The sequence below is a fragment of the Rousettus aegyptiacus genome, unplaced genomic scaffold (assembly GCF_014176215.1).
Source record: "Rousettus aegyptiacus isolate mRouAeg1 unplaced genomic scaffold, mRouAeg1.p scaffold_m13_p_3, whole genome shotgun sequence".
NCBI lineage: Eukaryota > Metazoa > Chordata > Mammalia > Chiroptera > Pteropodidae > Rousettus > Rousettus aegyptiacus.
This window is the reverse complement of record NW_023416306.1, coordinates 111,741,915-111,765,804: the sequence shown is the minus strand read 5'-3', so window position 1 is coordinate 111,765,804 and position 23,890 is coordinate 111,741,915. Positions and strand designations below refer to the sequence as shown.

Below are 23,890 nucleotides of genomic sequence, written 5' to 3'. Positions count from 1 at the left end.
GATCTGTAGTATTTCTTTAAATAATATTGGATTTATCCACTCCTTGGAGTTTGGGCAGAATTTCTCACAAGCAATCTGGTCTGGTGCTACTGTGGTGGGAAGTTCTTTGGTTATCTTTCTGATTTCTTTTAAGGCTACTAAGCTATCTAGATTTTTATCTCTTCTAACGTTTTGCAATTTATATTTTTCCTGAGAATTTCATGTAGGTTCTTATAGCTCTTTGTACATATTTCGGCTAGATGGTTACTTACGATTCTTTGAATTTCCCAAGTGGGAAACTGGGTGTTTTAAGTAAATCACTGTTTAATTCAAGAAAAAACAACCAAGAGAAAAGTAAGAACAATATTAGTTAGAAAGCAGGGTGGGTGGGTACATAATGGCAATGTTTTAGAATAGAACTTTTAGTATAACTTCCCTAAATTGGGTGGGGATCAATGTAAAATTAATCTCCAAATCTCATATACCTTCCTTATTCAGTGAATGTAGCAAATACGAAGTAAGGCTCTTCTGGTTTAAGGTGTATATTAAAAGCACTGAATTATTACAACACTACAAAGCTAATATCATTGTTAATATCATAGTTCAAGTGTCCATTATTGAAATTAATATAAGAATATTCTTGTTTAAAAGCAGGCTTGTTAGCCTTTAAATCCACAAAATGTAAAATTTTTCGACCTTGAAAGCCTCATAACACTAAATATTTCTGAGCCAGTAAAGTTTTAGAGATTACAGATCCAACACTCCAATTTACACATGTAAAAATGGCCTGGAGAAGTGACCCACCAAGACCTAGCCCTCTCAAGAAGTTAAAGATACAGGGAAGGGCCCACAGCCACCAAGTTCTAGTTTGTCCCAATATACCATACACCATCTTTAATGATGGCAAGTACTTAAATTTGATCATGTGTAATATTTATGAAGTGGGGAAAAAGACTTTTATTTTCTTCCTAGAAGATCTTGAAGGAGAGGTGATGGCCTTCTGTTGGATATTATTTAGATGACACCTGCCTGAAGAGATGAACTACATAATCTCTTGATTTCTAGATGCTCCTCTCTCCAACTGAACTACAATAAAATCAATAAAACCGCAACCACAGATAAAACTGATGGTGAAAATCTAAAAACAACCCAGGACTTCATTTATTTTTGTTGTCAGGCCTGCTTTTAGAGGGCATTTAAAAAAAGAAATTACACATACTTAAAGAACACTGTGAAAGTTTAATTTCTCTGGCCTTTTAATTACCCTCTCCTCTAAATACCCAAAATATCCAAAGCAATTAAGTACTAATTACACAATTTCTTTTTTAAAAATAAAAGGCTGATTTTGAGTCAGAGAACAAAACACATCTGAAACTAGTTAACATATACTTAAGAATCACAGGAGGGCATGAGGACTACCAAGAAAAAGTTTGAGCTTTTCTTTAAATTTAAGAACTACAGTTATTCCCAGAAAAATTATGTAAAATTCCAATTCATGAGATCTGAAAACAAAAAGTAATATTCTGGCATGGACTTTTATCTATGAATTTGTCAAGAGGTTTTAAAATGCTGGGGTAAAATATACTGTATGAATAAAGAGAATCTTTATAACACCTATTACATTTTTTTCTAAATTGGGGAAGGGCAGAAAGGATATACATCAATACAAATGAAAACTACAATATATCTTTTCTCCCTAATATTTTGTTTTTCTAACTTATATTTTTTCCCAAAACACTGTCTCAATTCAATACGTGGAGCTATGTATGACCTCTGTATACCATATTTTTTAGTTCCTAAAGAATAAGTTTCACACCCTTTTCTATCCAATTTAAGACGTTTGCAAAGTTTCAGTAATAGATGTTACTATAATGTGCAAACCACCAGGAAAGGTACATAGAACAGACATGCATTTAATGAGGAGGCCAATAGCACAAATAAATGAAATTTTTAGAGTACTCAAAATTTCATTATAGCCATTAGTTTCAACCTTTTCCTCCAAAGCCTCTTATCAAAACCACTAATAAGGAATACAACTGACTGCTCTGACCTTGTCCTTTGCTTATGTCTTTAGGGGACAATAGTAGTAAAAATTGAAGAATGCCCTGAAGATAGGAAACAAATGGGAGGTCACGAAGCTGGGACAGTGCAAAGTAAGGCTGGGTAGGCTGATCCCTGCTGACTGGTGGTTGTAAAGACAGAGTGCACGAATATCAACAAAAATAAAACCTATCTAGATTTTACACCACATCACTCTCAATTATTTTGGTTTAATGTCATAAAAGAAGGGATGAGTTGGCACAGTAGAGTAAAAAGGATATGGGACAATCTGTTGGGAGGACGCTAGCTGTAATGCAAAACCTGGTCAGTTTTTTCTAAACAAAACGAGGGTATCGGATGGTTGTTAGAGTCCTTTGCAACTCTAAAGTTCTGAGGAATGGCTGAATATTAGCCTTTGTCTGCCCTAGTTCTTTAATCTGTAGCCACTGATGTCAGACCCTTCTGTAAGGCCAGCTCCATCTTTCCTAGAAGCAATCTCGATGGAGGGAGGCATATTTGTGGTTCTGGAACATCCAAAGGACAAAGGATCTCTTACACAGAGAGATAGAGATAGAGAGAGAGAGAGAGAGAGAGAGAGAGAGAGAGAGAGAGAGAGAGAACAAGAGAGACCAACAATAACACTAACAAGAGAAGTTCAAACCTATAGTTAATTTTCTGTGAGGTGAGTGAGGTATTTGATTTTTCTGTCCTGTACCTCATCTTCTCTGGCATTGCCACCTCACTCTTACAATGTGATTTTGGTAGATGGTAAATATGTGATGCTCAATCACTGGCCATAGGAGTGGACACCTGACCCAAACTAGCTGACCAGAGTCCTTTCTGAGATTTATAATGGAACAAAAGAGAATCACCAACTTTTCTCTAGGAATTTGAACTCTAAGGAGTAAACAAACTAGCAACTTCCAGGGATCATCTTTACTGCTTAAGAATAAAGCCAACACTGGGGGGGGGGGGGAAATAAAACAAGCAAGCAACAAAAAAAACAAAGAATGCAGGACGGAGAAAAAAGGAGACTTTAATGACATAGTTTTGTCTTCTGGATTCCAGATACATCAGAAGCAAACTTCTCTCTTTTGGGTTTCCCAGATATATTTGTAAACAAATAAATTCTCCTTTTGTGTGTGTCTAATCTAGTTTGATTAGTTTTTTTGTCACAACCAAAATAGTTCCAATATACCATCCGTAGTCAGGAAAGCACATAATCAGCAGACATGAGTTTTTAACCAGAACAATGGTGAAGGAAGGGAGGCCCGTAGGCCTGGAGGAGAAAGGTTTCCATCATAAGCGAACAGGGTAACCTGTCTTCAAAGTTCCAAACAGCAGGTTGTCTTCTAGCAGTATACACATGTGTATGGCTCTTTACTCACGGTCCCAGGGAGAAACACACAAAAGCATATTCAATAAGGGAAGTGAGTGAATATGGTCCCTCACCATGACATTTTCTTCAGGAAGAGGAGAACAGGACCCAAATTCCCCACATCCTGGCCCCAATATCACATTCTTGTTACTCTGAAAACTGCATCTGATTTTTAACCCTCAGGTAGATAGGAACATGAATAGTTGCTGTCTTATGAGATACCCCACCATCTCAATTCCTTTTACTCACATGTTTTGTTTGTAGTCTTATTCTCTACTGCTTACATTTGCATGTAAACACAATCTTCATATTCTAAATCTCATCTGTTCCCACTGCCTATTCTTTACCTGAAGAAATAATCCCGTTTGTCACATCATAATCACTTCCCCAGCAGAGCACTGTTGCTTCAGGAGGGGAATAAAGCAGCAGGAGCAGATGAACTGCTAGTAACAAAGGTCCTAATTCCTTCCAATAAGGGATATCCTTCACTAAGTTTATTTGGCTTTATAGAGTATACCCTCCTGGAGTTCCAAAGAGTAAAACATGAATGGTAGAGAAGTACTCATGTAAAATCTGCAGGTTTCTCTTAAGGCAAGAACAAACATGCGAGGGTAAGGTGGGGATGAAGCAAATACCTCTCTGTGTCATTCAAAATAATTGTTAGCTTCGAGTAACAGGGCAACATTCACCACAAAGATTATCTCCAGAGCCATCCTTATTAAACCAAACTTAACAAGAATCTGCATCAGACAGTGGCTGTGGAAGTCACTAATGAAAGTCCTTCCAACCTAGGGATATGCCAATCTATGGAGGATGAACGTTTACCTTCGGCCTTTGATATAAGCTCTTTCATATTTTCCCTTACGGTCTTGATTTTCTCAGTCACTATCTACCCTTCCTTCTTTACTTCCTGTCCAAACCGTCAACCCAACCCTGCCAAAAAAGGGAAAAAGGATATAACAAAACATGATTTCCTTAATCACTTGATACGAATTAAAAGGTCTTCATCAGTAAAATATATTGTCTATTTCATTGATATTAGAAATAAACCCTTAGCAATGCTTATTGGTCAATTTAAAATTTAAAAAGGGTTCTTTGTACATCCAAACCTAGACGCGTACAGTAGGTTCTTTGTATCTTCGGAGACTTTAAACACTGATCAATAAATCTTAATTCTAAATTAACTATCCTTAGAAAGAAATTACATATACTTAAACTTATCTGAAATTTTCCTGGAAGGCTCCATGTTTGATTCAACTTTTATTTTTGTCATCCCTAATGGGCCTGCCTATAGCAAGGAATTACAAGATTCATATCTGCATGCTTAACCAGCAAAAGAAAGAGTGGCCAGCTCAGTGGGAAGACAGCCAAGCTGATGAGCTCAACTAGCCATCTTAGAAGCATATGGCGACAGAAAAGTGCCAGGGGGAGAGAGCAGATGAACAAGATAATTCTATCACCACATCAGGAAAAGTAGCTGATGAGCCAGTAGCATTTTTTTTTCATATGTAAAGGGTAGCTATTGATTTTTAGTATAATCTATACCTTTCTTTCAAAAGTTTAACAAAAGTAGCACAACAACATCAAGATAATCAAGTGAGCACCTACTGAGATGCGCTAGAGAGATGGAACTGCACTTTTATTGGATGGACATGGCGACAGTGTGCATAGCTGTGAGCATCCAAAGGGTGCAGAGTGCTTATCACCATTTTCATACTAACTATGAAGTTAGTTCTTGGCTGGTAGAGAACACACTCAACACAAATTAGTTTAAAAGAATGAATAAATAATAAATAAAAGAATTACAAGACCTCTAAGAAATTGCAGGAAGTTATCTGTATTCATCTATTTATAGCTTGTCTCCCTACGAGCACATAACTCCACAAAAGCAGAGACTTCATCATGAATTATGTCTATTGCCTAAAATAGTATCTGACTCAGTAAATTATTTTTGGAATAAATGAATAAATATATGAATAAAATATATATTTTTAGTTGGAGGAACTAAAGTTTTTATTCAACTTGATTTTTCAATATAATATACCCACTTGTAGAAGTAAATAATGAATAAATTTATAAGACAGGATAAATCTACACAAGCACATCCAAATCTTCAAAGATAAGGACTTTTTTCCACAGTAGTATCTGATTAAATCTTGTCCCATAGCAGTTGCTATGATATCAAGGAAATTTAAGAAATTATTAAGATAAAGTTAATTGTTAAGATAAAGGTAATTGATTTTTATTTTTTCTTCTATTGGTAAATGAGGTTGGACAGAATATGTATTTTATATAATAACATATAGAGCACAATGGGTGGAAAATTTAGAATGGTATAAAAAATTTCAGAGAAGTCATAATTTTTAAGAAGGTTAACGTATAACAGTAATAATGCTTGCCTTTTGAAAGTAATCCAGATTGGGAGGGGGTGAGATTGAAATTGTATTTTTGCTTATAAAAGAATCAAAGTAAAACAAATATGTTTGTAATATCTGTTCAACAAATTTCAAGGTGTACACATGTAAACAAGAAAACAAAGAAAACATAAGATGAGATTAGTAGTCTATTTATATATTGGTATTTTTCTATAGTTGTATTTAAAATGATGATCTATCTCAATTTACCTGGCATAGTACTTTAGATCTAATTAATCATTGTGAAGGGGTATTTACAAGGTAAAAAAAAAAAAATCCATCACAATATTTCACAACGACTTTGAGAGCTTGTTTGGAGGGTCTAGCAGGGGAGTGCAGCTAACTCACGTACCCTTGACATAAGAACCATGCTCTCTATCAGGGAAGGTCGTCCTCTTCAACCGAGTGTGCAGCTTTGGGGGGGACACACATGGAATGGTGAGGGAGGAAGGGGACACCTGCCTAGCCAGCCAGATCAGCCGAATCAAGCCTGGCAATCAATGGGCTGACGGATATCACAGCCAGATTGCCCTCACATCCTCACGAAACTTTGAATTCTGATGTTTTAACCATAAGTAAACATGTATTAATTCAGTACATTAAAATGCTTAAAATGCATAGAATAAATTAACAACTTCTTTGTATGCTGATGAGGAAATACTTCAAAATAGAACTAAGATTACATGGAGTAAGCTAAACATCCTGTAACTCATTTATTTTTAAAGATGAGTTAGTTAAGTATCATCTTTAGGTGTGCTTCAATATAATAATTACCTCTAGATCCAACAGCACAGAGTAATAGTTGGAACCCATCAATTTTAAGTCCCCTTTCTGAATTTTTATGTGAGTGATAATGACTCCCTGGCTATGTTTCTGCATTGCCTTTGTCAGCCATGGTCAATCCAGTCTAACATATTCAGTTCCCAGAATCAATGGAGTCAAGGACCTGCGACTAAGTTTATACCATGTTTAAGCTTTTTGCTCTTACTTCCTATTGGGGTCTTCTAGTCCTCAGGAAGAAATCAGAGAAAAGCTAAGCTCAACAAAAAAAATGGTGCTGAGGGCCTGACTACTTATAAGCAGATGGTGCCAAGAGAGTAACATCAAACAATCCTGAAAGTATGATTGCTTAGTTATTGGTTTAAAACAGTAAAGTAGATTTGGCCATGCTATACTGGCCACTACCTGAGTGATCAATGTGATCAGATATTTTATAATACTATTAGAACTCCATTGCTCTAAAACATACATGGTGAATCATAAGTCACCCATTCCAACTGGTTTTGATTCATTATACATTCTATTTTTGATTAAATTTTAAAACATAATTTCTATCTAATTTACCCTTTCTATAGGCTGAACATATCAATTGTCCTTATATGAAAAAAAAAACTTGCTGCTTTTACATACTGGAATTTAAGTCAGTAATTTGAGGCCACTTTCCTAATTATCAATTTTCTTTAACCTTAGCTAGAGAATATTTCTATCTTCCACATTCAAGTTATCAACAATCTTATAACATTCTCCAGTTCATTAATAAAAATATTGAATACTAAGACTTAAAACATTTCTTACAGGACTGTATTCAACATAAAACCATTCATTTGGCTTTCCTTGGCCAGCACTCTATTTTGGAACGAAAATGATGTAATCCAATATTCTTCAATTATTTAACCTAAAAAATACACTATGTAGATTCTTAAATATTTACATAAAACAGATGTATACAATAATAGTATGATTTGTATAGAACCTTTACAAATAACCACATCTAAAAGGGAAAAGAGAAATCCATTCATTGTAGAGTATTTTATGGTTTCTGTAATAGTTATCACACATATGCTCTTTGAGCTTAATTTCTAATACTTAAAAGAGATATTGAAAAAAATAATAGTCTGCAGTAAGATTCCACCTTGGCACACAAACATATATGTACATGTGAGATTTTTAAAAATCATATTGAATCTATGATGATAATTAATGCTTAGCATAAAAATAATAAAAGCTTAATCTTTGGCTTTCAAGTTACAGTACTACCTGATTCCATACACGAGACAAACATACCTAACATGAATTTTTCTACCCATTGTTTTTAATGTATAAAGCATTTTATAGATAATATTTCTTTTGTTTCTCTTTCTCATAAGATCTAGATTATGGTTAATATCTCATGACACCAAAAGTAATATTGTAACAGATATTAAAGAATTTTTTCAGCCACTTATTCTATAAAATATTAATTGCAAGCCTGTGCATGTGCTGTATATATAGGGGATTAGGTAACTGAGTTCCTGCTTAGTTCTAAATCAATAAAAGATAACATGCACGGCATCAATCATTGTTCACTCTTCCTTCAGTACATAGTAACTGCAAGTGGAAGATTTTTTAAAAATATATATTTAAGCACTCATGGAAGTACTACACGCTAGAGAGGATGTAAGCAATACTTACCTAGGAAGGACAGGTTTTTCTCCAGAAGCAAGTCTCTCAGCAGGACTTCATGCTCGTGACCAATGGCACTGGGAGGCTTTAGTTAAGGGGGTTAATATAACACAGGTAGAATTATGAAAAGATGCTATCATAAAAATGCTAATACCAGGTCTACACTTTGAGGTGTAAAAGGAAAATAAGAGGTAATTAAAGCAACCATTTCCACTTTTAGCCTACATCTCTGAGATTTCTATACACGTCTCCTCATTTAAATGATTTGATAAAATTTTTCTATAATGTTTATATGTATTTTGGCAAATAATGATTTGTAAATGGATATGTATGTATTTTAAAAAGAGGGAGGATCATTTTAAACATCTTTTATATTATGTTAAAAACCTCTCAATTCAATTGAACACACATTTATTAAGCACTTGCTAACTGTAGCAAAGAATACCAACCAGCCTTTGCCCTAAAAGAGTGCCATAAATCTATTGTGGAGTCACACTTGTCATAGAGCTAGCTCTTAGTAGCTCCTGTTTCTTTTCAATCTAGTGTTGGTGAACTTTTGTGACTCAGGAAACCGAACAACTGACATTTTGAGAATTGTATGTAAGGTGGAGGAAAAACATCTTAGTAAAGGACTGTGGATTAGGAAGTAAGTACAGAGGCTGTTTTAAGTCTTTTCCTCATGCATGTGAAAGTGTACACACATTATAATATGGATACAAATAGATACACACAGGCACATACAAACTTTTTTTGAGTGCTTACTATGAGGCAGGCATTATGTTCAGTGCTTTATGTGTGTTATTTCATCCTCACTAATATCATCATCCTCATTTTACAGATGAGGAAACTGAGGCATAGCAAAGAATCTGCTTAAGTCACACATTTAATGTGTGGCAAAGCGGAAGATCAGAATATGATCTCTGCAAAGCTTACATTTATGACTTCATACAGTTTTTAAAAAGTATTAAATTTATGTAAAAATAACATGCTAAAATATAGTATGCTAATATTTCTTAAATACCACATACTAAGCCTTTGTGCTAAACACTTTGGGGTACCATCATCTTATTTAATCATGACAACCACCACATGAGTAGGTAGTATTATCAGTCCCATTTTTACAGTTAAGGAAACAAGGTTCAGGAAGGGTGAACAAAATCTAAAAAGGAGTGTCATCTTATTGTGGTGCTTTAATTCTGTCAAAAGCATTTGGTAAATAATTTCTAATTCTCCATTTCACTGAGAATGTCAACTTGGTCATATCAATCATTAGCTTATCAGAGACTCTTTAATTCTGATCATGCACTACAAGAGTCCAATTTAAGTCAAATAAAGCTTATACATTACTTGTAAAAAAAAAAAATTCCTAGAGAATTATCCTGTCTTTTATCAACAGACAGGGGTAAATATCATTTACATCTTAGAATTCCAGAGATGTGGCCACTTATGTCAACCGTTGAAATGAGCCCTAAGTCATCATCACTGCGTTTTTCCTTCTGCTGTTCCCCCTCCCCTCTCCAGCACCCACAGCTCTGCTTATTTAATTTCTCATTGGAAACAAAATAAAGAAAAAAAATTTTTAAATTACAGAGTCTCACAGATTTGCAGAATCCATTGAAGACATTTGATGAATAACTCTCAATGATTTCTCATTACCAGGGGCATACCGCTTTTTAGAACTAAATTATTTACTTCTATTCCACATAAATGTGCTCTCACTTTTATTGTTGTAAATTATTTACATCTAAAATGTTGAATCATGAAACTGAGGTTACTGATGGTACAGAAATGAAACCCACAGCATTTTAAGCTTCCTGCATCATTATCTTTCCTTGCTCCTCTGCTTAGGTTTCTGTCTAATAGCTGTGTCCCGAAGTCACACTTTGGAAAGCTGAGGTGGGTGGCTTCTCACGCCTTTTGTGTCTGTGAATATGACCTGTGGCAGGAAAGGTGTGGGTGAGCATGGCTCTGTAGAAAAAAATAGTAGACACCGAAAGAAAAAGAAAACACGACGACAATCTGTACTCGCTTTGCTACTGTGCTTTTTTGCTGTCTTATTAGTAAATGACCAATTTACTTTATTCTACTTACACAAATGTCTATGTGTAACATTTTCATAATGGAGTAAAAAGGCTTTGTACCTATTCTATCTACTAAATGTGTGCTTTATTTTTTTACAAAATGATATAATTTACTGAGAGTAAACAATATAAACATTACCAAATTATCAGAACAACATATAAATAGCATTTTCACTCATACAGAAAACTTTTATTCAGTGTGAAATACAATAATTCCTGTTGATCAGTCCAGGAAACATCTATGCAAGTGTATTTACATTATATAAAACTGCTACTACCTCAATACAAAGATAAAATCAGTGCTCTATAAACTTCCCAGCCTGTTTTATTTTGCATGGTAAAAGCAATCACCGATTTACAATTTTGGAAAGATATGCTTTTTGATTATGCTTTGCTTGATATAAACGTATATAAGATATAAGGCCTAGAAAATAAAGCTTGTAAAAACAGTAATTTTACTGGCAATAGGCATAATAATAGAACTGCAAAATTATAATCTAGTCAGTGAATATAATTTATAGACATACATCACTATCTTTATCAATTGAAATCATGTACTACATTAAATTCCACTGGCAATAACAGCCAAAAAAGGAAAGTGAATGATGGTAAAATATATGAAAAATACTCCAAACAGAATTTATAATGCTCCATAAGCAGAAACACTTAGAGTTTGTCTATAATAATACCTATTATTGATGTATGGCAGTGACCATGGGGCAAAACTTGTAAATAACCTCACAAGCCATTTTCTTCGCCAGCAATACAGCATTCCAGTTTCCCGTAAGCATCTCAACTATTACTGAAAAATAGCCTCCTGGCATTTACAAAGCAGTTGACTTCATACTTTAGTCCATGCATATATAATTGGATAGTTATATTTAAAATCAATAAGCAATCCTTCAAAAGACATTATGCTTTTAAAATCTTAACTTTAAATTGATTTTTAACTATTTTATGTGCTTCAAAATTAACATGTAATTCTGCCTCAGATACACTGAGATGGTGTTAGTTGTTATACGAATGTGCTAAATTTCGCTGCAGCAACATGAGGCTGGTGTTCCTACAGTTTTGAACGCTACAGTTAATTTTACACTGGAAATAAAAGTATAGTTTTATTTTGGTCTAATAAAAAGGTAAGCTTATGACAATGCTGTGATTTTATTAAGTTAGATTGGGGGGAAAAGACTTGGAAAACATTAAGTATATAAAAGGCTAGAACATAGGTACTGAATATTTTTAGAAGAGGTCCACATTACAATAATATTTTTCAAAGGCTAACTTTACAAAAAAAAAAAAAAGATTTCTTTTTTTTACAAAAATGTTACTGACTTTAAGGCCTAATGAAACAAGGTAGAATATAAACACACACACTTGACTAGAGAGGGCTTCCAAGTTACAACTGGTCACCAGGTCACAACTGGTCCCAGTGCCACCTATGAGAAAAAACCTATATCAGAAAGCATGCCCTTAAGAATTGTGTGACTGACTCATAAACATATCATTTTTATTTTAAAAATTACTAATTACTTACTCTTTAAAGAGCATTTTTAGCCAAGGGTCATCAATATTCTTAGGGATGTCACAATACTAAATGTACTGATGAATAATGTCCTCCATCATGGAGTAGTTACTGTCCACTCAAATCCTGTTTTAAGAAGTAAACATTAACTTTTTCATAATCTCAGTGTCTTTAATAAATGACTGGGCATCTGTTTTCATAGCCTTAAATTCAATCCAGAAGGAAAAATTAGCATGGTTTCTCTAAAAATGTTTATTAGGGATCAAAATGACAGCTCAGGTTGTAATCAGCATTTAAGCAATAAGAGTCCACTACCCTTTAAAATGTGATGGTCTCTGGCAACATTTTAATCACATCATCCTTTCACTTTAGACCCAAAATTTATTCTAGCAAACTCAACTGAATTTGGCTCATTTTAAGTAGGTATTTGTTACATTTTTTTAAAAAAAAAAACTCATTGGAATGGTTAGGTACATTCTAAGACAGTATGTTACCTGCCTAATGACTCTGTACCTTTAAATCCATTGAAAACCAAGCATTTTGAAATAAGCATGTGAATGCACAGCTGCTGAACTGACATCTTCCCGTGGTCTATCTGGTTTCTTTTAAACTGTAGGAAAGAACGGTCTGCAGTGACCCTCCAGCTGATTGACTGTAAAATAGAAGAGTATGAAATGTGTTTTGTGAAGCAGAACTTTATGTCAGGTTAAAGCTAGACATATCTCCTCCACGAAGTCTAAGCTCGTCAATTGTGCACCTAAAATTTTATGAGAAAGGATACTGTTTGATGCAGTCCACCAGTGGTCCATAACAGCAGTCGTTCACAATGCACTGCAAACAAATAAGAGAAGGGTTCTGGGGTGGGACGACCACAAAAACTATTACAGTTAAACAACATCCTAAATGCAGTCATCGCTTTCCTTAATTTTTTAAAAAAGCTATCAGAAGGCTGTTCAGATTTAATCACAGAAAACAAAAATTGCATGCTTTTTATTCACTATAAAAGCAAGCTATTAAAAAGTGAAATGCTCCTCTCACAAATATTGCATTGCCATTTATGGTGCACCCTGACCTCAGTGATAGTTTATGATGACAGTAATTAAATGAGGTTTAAAATCCTTTACTCTGCTAGGCAGATAACAGCACTGCCACTGAAAATAGACAGCTGTGATTAATACCTGATAGACCTGATTTGCTAGAACTCCATCTGGAATCTGAGAAGGGTCCCGCAGCATACTATTTATAACAGACTTGGAGGCTGTAGAAGAAAAGAGATGAACTGTTAGCAGACAGACAACATACTTTTAATGCAGCATGAGAAGTGACATATACCTATATATACACAAAGCATGAAAATGAAAATGAAAACTACTGTTACTAATCATGTTTTCTTTTTTTAAATCTGAGGGAAGCTTTTAATTAGATCATTTTGCCAAGTTTTTAAGCCACATTGCCAGGTTTAAAGATGACCTAATTTTTCCAAGGTAAATTAACAAGTACGGACCTACAGCATATGTCTCTTTGCAAATAAATTAGCTTTGGAAAATCTTATTTGGGAAAAAAACACAACAAAGACAATCGACGAAGAAAATATTTACCTTTTGCAGGTAAGTATTTTATAACCAAGCACATGAACCTGGAGAGCTTAGTGAAGGCAGGTCAGAGTCAAAGACTTCAATGATAACAATAAAAATAACTTTCAGCCAAGAAAGCACCTCCGAATTCTAAACCTTTCTAAAATAATTCTTGTCACCTGCCAAAAGATGTTATGTCCATTTTACAGGTGAGAAAAGTAGGCAAAATAACTGACAAGGGAATCTCAAATAAGAAAAAAAATATACACATTTATATTTACATATGAATTTTTCTTCCAAAATATATCTCATCACATCCAACTGCAACTTAACAGAACTGTTATAGAAGAAGAGGATAAGGGGGGCATCTGATGAAGATGCTGTATCAGATCACATTCTTTGAAAATTGAGACAGGAGATCCTACTGTCGCTGTTCACTGCAGGCATGTGAAAGCCAAAGTGTCCAGCACTCCTCTTCCCTTTCATGGAAGAAAGGCAAATCTCTAGACTGAATCTAAGTCAGGTGTTGCCTAGGAATCTATTCTTTGAGGTACTCCTGTAGAGTCTTTCCCAAATATTTAGCAAAATGGCTTAAGGTCTGGTCCATACAAGCAAAATCTAAAATGCATATTAAATAATTAGCTGGTTAATAGAATGAACACAGACCATAGATCTACATCATTCAGATTCTGAGATGATTTTTGGTCTTTTTTTTCCCTTCAGATTATTATTATTTTTTTTATCAAGTTTAGTACGATAAGAACACTGACAGATATGACCAATGTTAGTAAACACTGTGGAAAGAAATAAGAAAATTACATCTTTCTCATTTAAGCATAGCACTGGGTCCACAAAGAAAAAATGAAGTACAATTATTTTAATTATTTCCTATTTTTAGTCACATAACTGCATGCTTATAGTAATGTTTAAGTACTTAATAGCCATTTGTAAATATGTTTGCACTGCAAGAGGAATCCCAAATGAGCATCATCACCCGAGAAGCCTACCCAGCTCTGTCTCTGCAACTAGTTCTGTGACCTGGGCAAGTTACGGAGCCTCTCAAATTCAATGTCTTCATCTGCAGAAAGTGATATTATCTAAGCTGCCTACCTTTAAGGTTTCTGTGTGAGTCTCTAGAAAAAATAACTAGAACATTTATTTTGTTATTTACTATTTACTTTGTTAAAGTTTAAGTAATAGAACTATAAGGCTTAGGCATTTGCTTCATATAAGCTAAAATTGAACGTAATTATTTCTGAAACAAATTATCATGGATAGGTGGTACAAAGAATAGAAATATGAAATGGTAAATCATCTTATTGTAAAATAGATTATTGCAACAACAGTGTTCAGTAGATAGTAATGTACCTGGAAAACTCAATTTTCCCAACTTAATTAATTATTATTTTAAAAATTAATTTATTTAAATTATTTTCAAGTATACAGTACCTTGGTTAGACATCTATACCTAGCCATCATACTAATGCTAACTGCATTCCCTCTGCCAACTTAATTTTAAGGTCTGGCCAGTCAGAGGGAACCAGAGCAGTGCTGATGCATTTGGTCACCTTCTCTCTGATCTCTGATCTGCTACTCAGTCACCAGGTAATAAAGGCAGATACACTGTTTTAGGTCACCCATGATACCATTAGCATCTCAAGGAAGCAACAACACCTTCTGCACATGAACCTAGTCATTGCTAAGACTTTACACTGCTAACTCTCATACCCCTGCAAGGAAGAAAGATTATTAATCTATAAATGGCCAGATGGTATCCCAAAGTGTTATCCTATGGAAAATTACTGACTTCATAACAAACTATATGCAGACTCACAGCTAAAATCACAAAACAAAGACTCTTTTCAAAAAAGAAGAGGGACAATACTCTAGGACATTAGAAAATTAGGTCATTTATTTTATGAGGGAAGAAAGGGAAATAGTAAAGAAAAAAGAAACTGATGACATCACAATTTCTTTCACAATATAAATTTTAGAATAGTGTGCTTATCAGAATTAAGAATCATACCCAATAAACTTTTTAAAAAACTTTGAACGTATTGAATAGAACACTATTCAAATCAAAGGAAGCTTGTGAGAGGAAGTCAGTCATTTTAAATTGAATAATGAAAACTATACATCGAGTCCACATTTTAAACTTAACAAAACGTCTTTTTTTTTCTTGCACCCTGCTGCTTTTTTGAGCAGCAGAGAAAGTGTTAATAGGAACTCAAGGCCTTGGCTACACAGACCCAGGACAGTCGGCCCTCCATTTGCGGACCTTTATACTCAGGCTTCACAAAAGTATATCTACATCTCAAATAAAACCAGAGAGTACAAACTTATTTTTACATGTGTATTCTGAAGCTTAGGAATTGCCAAAGAGATAAACAATAACATCACCCAGATAAGGAAAAGCAATTGGACAATATTAGGAGGGCTGGGGATGAAAGGCCTCAAGGAAGCCTGTGGCTTTCATAGAAGCTGTCCCTAGGCCAGTAATTATCTCTCTCCAATCTTCACCCATCTTTTCTTACCGTACATGGACAGGAGTCTTATTTTCCCTAACCTTTGCTGAAAGCATTCATTCTGTTGATTTCACAATTTAGCCCACCACTGCTTCAACTGCCAAGATTTCAACTTTCTACCAAGCATGTACAAAGCAGGAATGCATGAGTCACTTGGAAGTAGATGCACAAGAATAGGAGAGAGCTGGTACCTGCTAAAACTACAGAGGACAGGTAGTAGACAATGCCCCGACTAAGGCATAATGCCTAAGTAAAGATTATGACCTTCTTACTGTAAAATATTCCTAACATAAAGAAGTTAGGAGCCTAATATAATAAATATCCATGCACACAGCATTTTGATTTATTTCTGGATCTGCAATTAAATTAGCTTTAAATATTCTAATATTAGTTTGTACAAACTTAAAATGTATCAGGTTGGTTTGTTTTATTAGTATTTTCAAGAAACCAAATTTTGGTTTTGTTGATTCTCTCTACTGCTCCATTTCTTTAAATTTCATTTTTTTGTGTGTGATCATTATTTCATGCTTTCTACATTGAGCTTGCTACAATATTCTTTTACTAACTCACTGTTTTTATTTCAAAAAATTTCAATCTTTTAACATATACTTTTTAAGGCTATAATTTTTCCTCTAAATTTTGCTTTAGCTTTATGTCACAAGTTTTGTTGTCAATTATAAATATTTTATAGCTTCCATTATGATCTTATATTTGATCCATAAATTATTTATAAACTTATTTCAATTTTTTATTTCTAAATTGATTATATTGTGGTCAAAGTATGTAATGTTTATATTAATTTGGAAGTATTTGATTTCATGTTTTTATATGCAACCAATTTTTACAAATGTTTTATATCTCTTAAAAATAATAAAGCTCCTATTTTTGAAGTACAGGATTAAGGAATGTCAAGTAAGTCAAGATTTTTAATTGTATTATTCAAATCTTCTATGTTCTTATTAAGTTTTCCAAACCAGACATAAAATAGTCATCTATTATTACTGTGGATTTGTCAGTTTCTCTTTATAATTTTGTCAGTGTTTGCTTTCTATGTTAGGGGACTTAACTGTTAGGTGCATGGATTCACTGTTTTATATATATTTCCTGGAAATTATGCCTTTTGGTCTTAAGTCATGACTTTCTCTTCCTTTTTTTTTTTTTTTTTGGTCTTAATGTTATCTAGTGGTAATACTGCCGTACCACTTTTCTTTTGGAAAGTATCTGCCTGATATATCTGCTGTTCCATTTCTTTACATTGAAATTTACTATATCATTAAGTCATAGGTATGGCTCTTATAAATAGCATTTATCTATTTATAAACAGTGAGTTTAATCCAGCTGTAATTGAAATATTCCAAATTATTTTTACCTTTTTTTTTTCCATTTTCTACTAACTATTCTCTTCTCTTTTCTCTTTCCCTTTACTACCTTCCAGTTGATTAACTTTCCTTTATTCTCCCTTTCTCTTTATTCATTTGTAATAATACAATTTATATCTAATAGTTCTCTCAAAAATTTTTCTAAACTGAATATCTAATCTAATCATATCTCCTCTGTAACTCTGAGTCTAAGGAATTTAGCCCTGCTCCCCCACTCAGCCTATACGTTATTATGCCAATAATTTTTGTCCAACAAACTTGTCCAAAAACACAATTACTTAGTCTTTGTGATGGTTTATTTTATGTCAACTTAACTGGGCCACAGGATGCCTAGACATTTGGTTACACATTATTCTGGGTATGTCTGTAAGAATGTTTCTAGATGAGATTAACAGTTGAATCATAGAGTGAGTAAAGCAGACTGCCTTCCTAATGTGGGCCTTATCTAATCAGCTGAAAGCCTGACTGGAACAAAAAGACTGAGTAGAACTAAATTATTTCCATGTGATGACCTCAACTGAGACATTGGTATTTTCCTGCCTTTAAACTCAAACTGAAATACTGGCTCCTCTTGGGTCTTGAGCCTGTAGGCCTTTGACTGCAACTATACCAGACGTTCTCCTGGGTCTCTAGCTTACCAACTGCAGATCTTGGAACTTATCAGCCTCTATAATCATATGAGTTAAATTCCTATAATAAATCTCCCTCTCTATCTTTTTTTGTCTCTCTGTCTCTCTCTGTCTCTGTCTGTCTGTCTGTCTCTCATTACACACACACACACACACACACACACACACACACACACACACACACACACACAGATTAGTTCTGTTTCTCTAGAGAACCATGACTAATACAGCTTCTTTCCATTTGTCAAAACAGTCACTGCTTATTTACCTCTATTAATGTATTTGCCAATTTTCTTTTTCAGCAGTTCATCTTGAATTCCACTTTTAGATTCAATATCCAAAAATTGGATGTCGTTACTAACACACCTCATTTATCAGTTCTTTCAGCTGGGGTCACCGAGTAGTAAAATCTCTTAGTCTTCCCTTGCCTGAAAATATCTTTACTTAGTTTCCACTCTTGAATGATAATATAGCTGGGTATAAAATTATAGGCTAAGAATCATTTTACTTCAACCCTTTGAAGCTATGATTCCACTGTCTCGACATTTGTTATTAGTAAGAACTCTACTGTCAGTATAACAGTAATCGCTATATAAATAACTTATCTTTTATTTCTGGTTGCTTTTAGATTTTTCTTTGATATTCAATAGTTTCATTGCTGTGCACCTAAATCTGGCTCTTTCCATTCAGCTTGTTTGGAATTAGCTATGTGTCATGAACCTAAGTATAAGTGACTTAAAACTGTTTGAAAAATTTTGAGTCATTACGGCATTGGCTTCCATTCTTTCATTATGGAACTCTTATATTAGACATTTATTAGAAGGTTTTATTCTATCCCCTATGTCTCTTACTCTTATAAAGTGTTTACATTTCCCCTCTTATCTCTTATATTATACTAAATATGTTTTCCTTAGATCCAGCCTAAAATTCATTAATTTTTGTCCTAATCTAATTCTTCGAATCCTTGTTTCTAATCTAATACTTATTTCATATAATAAGCTTTTAACTTCAAGAACAATTATTTCATTTCTAAATTTTATTTTTGTTTTTTCCAATCTATCTGCATTTTTCACACTACTTTCTACTTTTTCATTCAACCAGTTAGTCTTTATTTATTCAATCAATTTATATACTTTTATAGATTTATTTTATAGTTTATAAATATCTTCTTTTAGATTTAATTTTTAATGTCTTCATTTTTTTTTCTCAACTTCATGGTATGCTATTTTTCTTTCTATCATCTATCTATCATCTATCTATCTATCTATCTATCTATCTATCTATCTATCTATCTATCATCTATCAATCTTCCATCTATCTTCCCTATAGTAGTATTTTCTTCATTTGGTTTATAAATTTTTACTGGGACCTCATGTTCAGCAAGAATTGTTTGACCGGCACTTTGGAAATAACCATGACACAGTAGTTTCATATTTACATTTGCAGAGATCAATTTTACTGTTAAATTTCTTAGCTTAATCTTCCTGCAGTAAACTAGAATGTAAATTGGGACCCAAACTCACAAATGGTGGTGACCTATTTCTCACTTCCCTCTTCTCTGCTATTACTCCACAACTGAAGGCCATATGTAGTATGCAAGCTTCCTTGCCATTTTCTCCAGGCAAATGATGTTTTCCTAGTCCTTTTTCTATGGTTTGGGCTATATTTGGAGGCTCAATTCCAACTCCTACTTGTACATCTTTCCCTCTGGGGTGAAAAATCCCAGGCCCAGGACCTCATATCTATACTGAAAGCTAACAATTCCTACGGACCTATACACTGTGAGCCCTTGTTTACCTATCTGAATATACCTTATCTCTCTATTCCTTGCACCTAGAAATTGAATTCCTTTTGTTCGAACTCGGTTATGTATTTTAAAATATTTTTTGTTGTTTATTTTGTCTGTCATTTCTATGTCTTTGTTATGAAAATATGGCCTATCAACAAAAGCACATTCTGCTCTGTTGCTGAAGCTGTTGGAAACCCTTTAGTAAGAAATTCAAGGTAAAGCTTGTTTTCTTTTATATGTATTTAATTTTGGGGGGGGGGCGGAGTTTTTAACTTACATACATATTTAAAGGTCCTTCCAAGAGGCTGGAGCCCCAAACCATACAGAGATAAACAGGTAGCAAGGATGCAGATAAGGTGTAGAGTAGAAGAACCTAAATCACCTCTAAAGACCTCTCTGCTGCATGATGTCTGGCCAGGGTGGGCAGCAGGAGAGTGGTCACTGGTGGCCAGAAAATAAACTGTTATCCTGACTCCTCCAAAGGCTGCTGCAATGTCACAGGCCAAAGCGCTGTGCTCATCATCAAGCTTGGGAACCAAAACAACTTGAGAATGAGTTCCATTGGGTTCTCAAATATAAGCCAAAATCTTTTTGAAGGAAAGGGGCTCCAAACAAGAATTTCTTAACGTGCTCATTATTTGGCAAGTTGGCTGAGCTTGGTAACTTACTCTTTATGTGGTGTCAACTGAAGTGGATTACCTGTGTGCTGCAGGATTCACCTTCATGATGATTCATTCACACGCCTGACAACCTCAGCCAGAACTGTGGATGAGGGAGACCTTGGTTTCCATGTGGGCCTGTCTAAGGTCTGCTTGGACTCTCCCTGGAACTGGTGGGTAGGTTCCGAGAACTGTGCCCCAAGAGACCAGGCAGAACCTTATAGCTTCTTATGACCTAGCCTCAGATGTCACACAACAAGACCATAAGTTTTACTTACATCTTTCTCAAAAGAAGAAAAAAAAATCTTTTAAGAGAAAGGTGAACTCAGAGCATTATACAGTATAATACTTTCAAATGGACAGGTAACATGGAACAGTGGTATAGAGCTGTGACTAGAATTAGAAAGACTTGGTTTGAGGACTGGCTCTTCTACCTACTAGCTATGTTATCTCGACAAGTTAATGTCTGTGGACTTTCAGTTCCCTCAACTGTAAAATAGCATAATATTGGCATTTACTTTACAGGGCTATTGTGAAGAAGAAATAAAATGGCACATGGAAAACATTTAACATGCCGTTTCAGACTTGGGCTGTTACAGTTGTTATACTATTACTTTGGCTGGTGGTAGATCACAGTGTGGCCTGCTTTCTGCCTCCCAACACTGCATTATCAACAAGTGTATCATTCATTACTTTTATTATCAAGAGGATATAAAGACAAAGACTTCATGAGATACAACATAGCTTTGGAGAGATAGCCAGACATGAATCTGCTTAAGTAGAAAAATTTGGCAATGCCAGATTCTCCCTTCTTTCAACCCTCTTCCCCCCTGCCCCTTTTGGCACTTAATACACAATGCATAATCAAAACTGTTTTTTGGAAAAAACCTGCTAGAAGTCCTTCACATGTTTCTGTGTATTAGCTTAAGTGTTATCACTCTCTGGGAATTTGTATTTTACGACTTGTCTATAACAAGGATAAGAGGATTCCCCTCCCCTGGCTAAGGGCATTTCAAGTATCAGCAATCAAGCAAGTAAAGACTTTCCCCAAAATCACTGACATCACACTCATTTTTTTAATTCTTCCTTTTCTTAATGTAGACTCAGAGAAGTGGCCCAGAGGCAAATAAGCAAGTGAAATTGCCCACTGCAAAGAGTGCCTTTTGACCAGGTTATACCTACACCAAAATAAACACAAGACCATATATAGTTGGAACCCCTGTGCAAAGGTCACAAATAGATTTAAGCATAATAGGTGAACCAGCACTGAGCTGATTGTGTATTGGGTGGCAGCAGTCAGGAGAGAAGAAAGGATGAAGAGAGGGAAGGACAACACAGGGAGATAAAGACAAGATGGGCCATCCTGAGGAAAATTCATGTGAAGACAGAACAGAGAACATTAGAACCTTATTTATCCAATGAAGAAAAAAGAATTCCCGCATTGAACAACTGGAGGGGGAAGGCGGCTGCTGTTGGCAGCACTCCCAAAGTATTCCAGAATGTTTGCCTCTTCACGTGGCTGCTCCAGAGGTTGAGCTCCAGGACAGCAAAGGCTAAAACTACCGGCTAGAATTTAATAATTGCTTCAAATGCTAAGTTAGGACTTTTGGACATCAAGATTATGGATGTCTCAAGCTACATTTCCATAGGAGTTGAGCTATCACTGTCTTTGCTGGACAATTTTGATATTGCCAGTGGCTCACAAGAGCTTGCTTACTACTGCTGTTGAAACCACTTTCAAGAATTCCAGGCAGCCCAGTATGCAGGGGTGATCCCTAAAGCAGTCTAATCCCATCTGACAATGTGAGTAAGAAACATCTTTTAACATCAGGGAACCCTATAGGGACAAATTAAATTCTGCTAACTAGCACATAGTCATGTAAGAAATAACTTGAACTAGAGTCGTCAAACAAGTGAGTGTTACGTAAGGACAGGAGGATGTTATTTCCTAAGCATGAATATACACACTGATCAGATTCTTGTCTCAGGTGATTTACAGCTGTGTAACCACTATACACCATCAACTCTTCTTATTCAATAAACATACATTTGACAAATATTTATTAAGAATTTGATTAATGCCAGAAATATACTTGATTCCACCCTTCCCAGCCACCCATCCCCAACTCTATCCTCCAAATCTAGAATGTTCTTTCACATGTTTTCTTTGGCTAAAACTTCAAAACCCAGTTCAATTCTCACCTCTTTCAGTAAGGTTTTCCTGTATTTTTCTAATGTATTTGCTCTCCTCTACCTCGTACTGTGAACTGGAGTGAATTCATTTTGTTTACCAATCATTTGGTACGTGATTAAATATCCCTTTGCCATCTATGACAGAAGACTGGTCAGGATGCTAAGACTTGAAACCATGACACATTAAAAAAATCTAAAAAATATTTAGTATGGCATAGAAAAAAATTTACCATATTTTCTCAATTATCTATAAGTGTCTGGGGGCTTTTACACAGAGGATTAGACTTATCCTGGGGTCATCTCAAGGAGATAAAATATAATTCTTACAAATTTATTCTGGTTTCAAAGATATATGTTTTTGAGTTCAAGCTTGGCTTTATGTGGCCCTGTATTTGGTCTGCACCAATACTTTTTAAATTATTATTATGATTCACCTAAGGAGATTTTTAAAACATTTTTTTTTAATTGCATCCCTGCCCCCATGAAATTTGAATGTCCTAGGTATACTGTATATCTATTAATGTGACAGTAACCTTTTTGAGAATGTGTGGGTCACATGGAGGACTAAGGAAATGTTTATGTCAGGATAGTTTGTATTTTTCTGTTATCATCTCTAAGTTGCTCTGCACAAAATAGCTACTCAATAAGTTACTGAATAAATTATTAACAAACTATACAAAATCTAAGCTCTGCCTATATTTCCTACTGTTACCGTAATTTTTAGGTAGTCAACTGGATTTGAATTAATTTGAGCTTTTCTCATTATGAATGAGCTATTTTTTTCTTTATTTTCAGGAAATTTAGACTAAAAGGATATAGGACACAATGGGTCTTTTTAAATGTTGACAACATCTGATTCCATGTCTCCCAAAGAGGAGAGTGCTTAACACCGGCATAGGCATGTGAAGTGATTTTACAAGCACACAAAACAATTTTTTTCTTTAACAGTTATGTATTACTTTCATCAGTACTTTCTATTTATGGCAAGAAATTCTTGTTTTTCATTTAGGGTACAATTATAAATTTCCTTTTAAAAATATAATTAAGTGACATTTTAAAAAATATAAAGTAAATATAGTTCAGTTATTATTAGTACATGTGGTGCTGTGTGGATATGGCAAAAATTGTAAATGTACTAAAATTTCAGAAACACTAGTTTAATATTTGCACAAAGCTAGATGAGCATTCAGGAAGGTGGGGTTATTCAGTCTACCCTATGACAAGTTTCCACTTCTAAAAAGGAACAGCAGCTAACGTTTACTGAGTGCTTCTCATGTGCCAGGCAC

General features: G+C 34.6%; 1 protein-coding gene across 3 annotated transcripts in view; it reads right to left on the bottom strand.

The window, feature by feature from the left end:
- The window catches only part of CDIN1 (CDAN1 interacting nuclease 1), a 204,289-nt gene that overhangs the window by 99,371 nt on the left and 81,028 nt on the right, over nt 1–23,890 (bottom strand). For all 3 annotated transcript variants that reach the window (XM_036238287.1, XM_016139596.2, XM_016139598.2), the window contains 3 exons: nt 13,035–13,114; nt 12,638–12,687; nt 8,263–8,330 (listed from right to left, as the gene is read on the bottom strand). In XM_036238287.1, the coding sequence (XP_036094180.1) occupies nt 8,263–8,330; nt 12,638–12,687; nt 13,035–13,114 (198 nt within the window). The remainder of the gene's footprint in view (nt 1–8,262; nt 8,331–12,637; nt 12,688–13,034; nt 13,115–23,890) is intronic.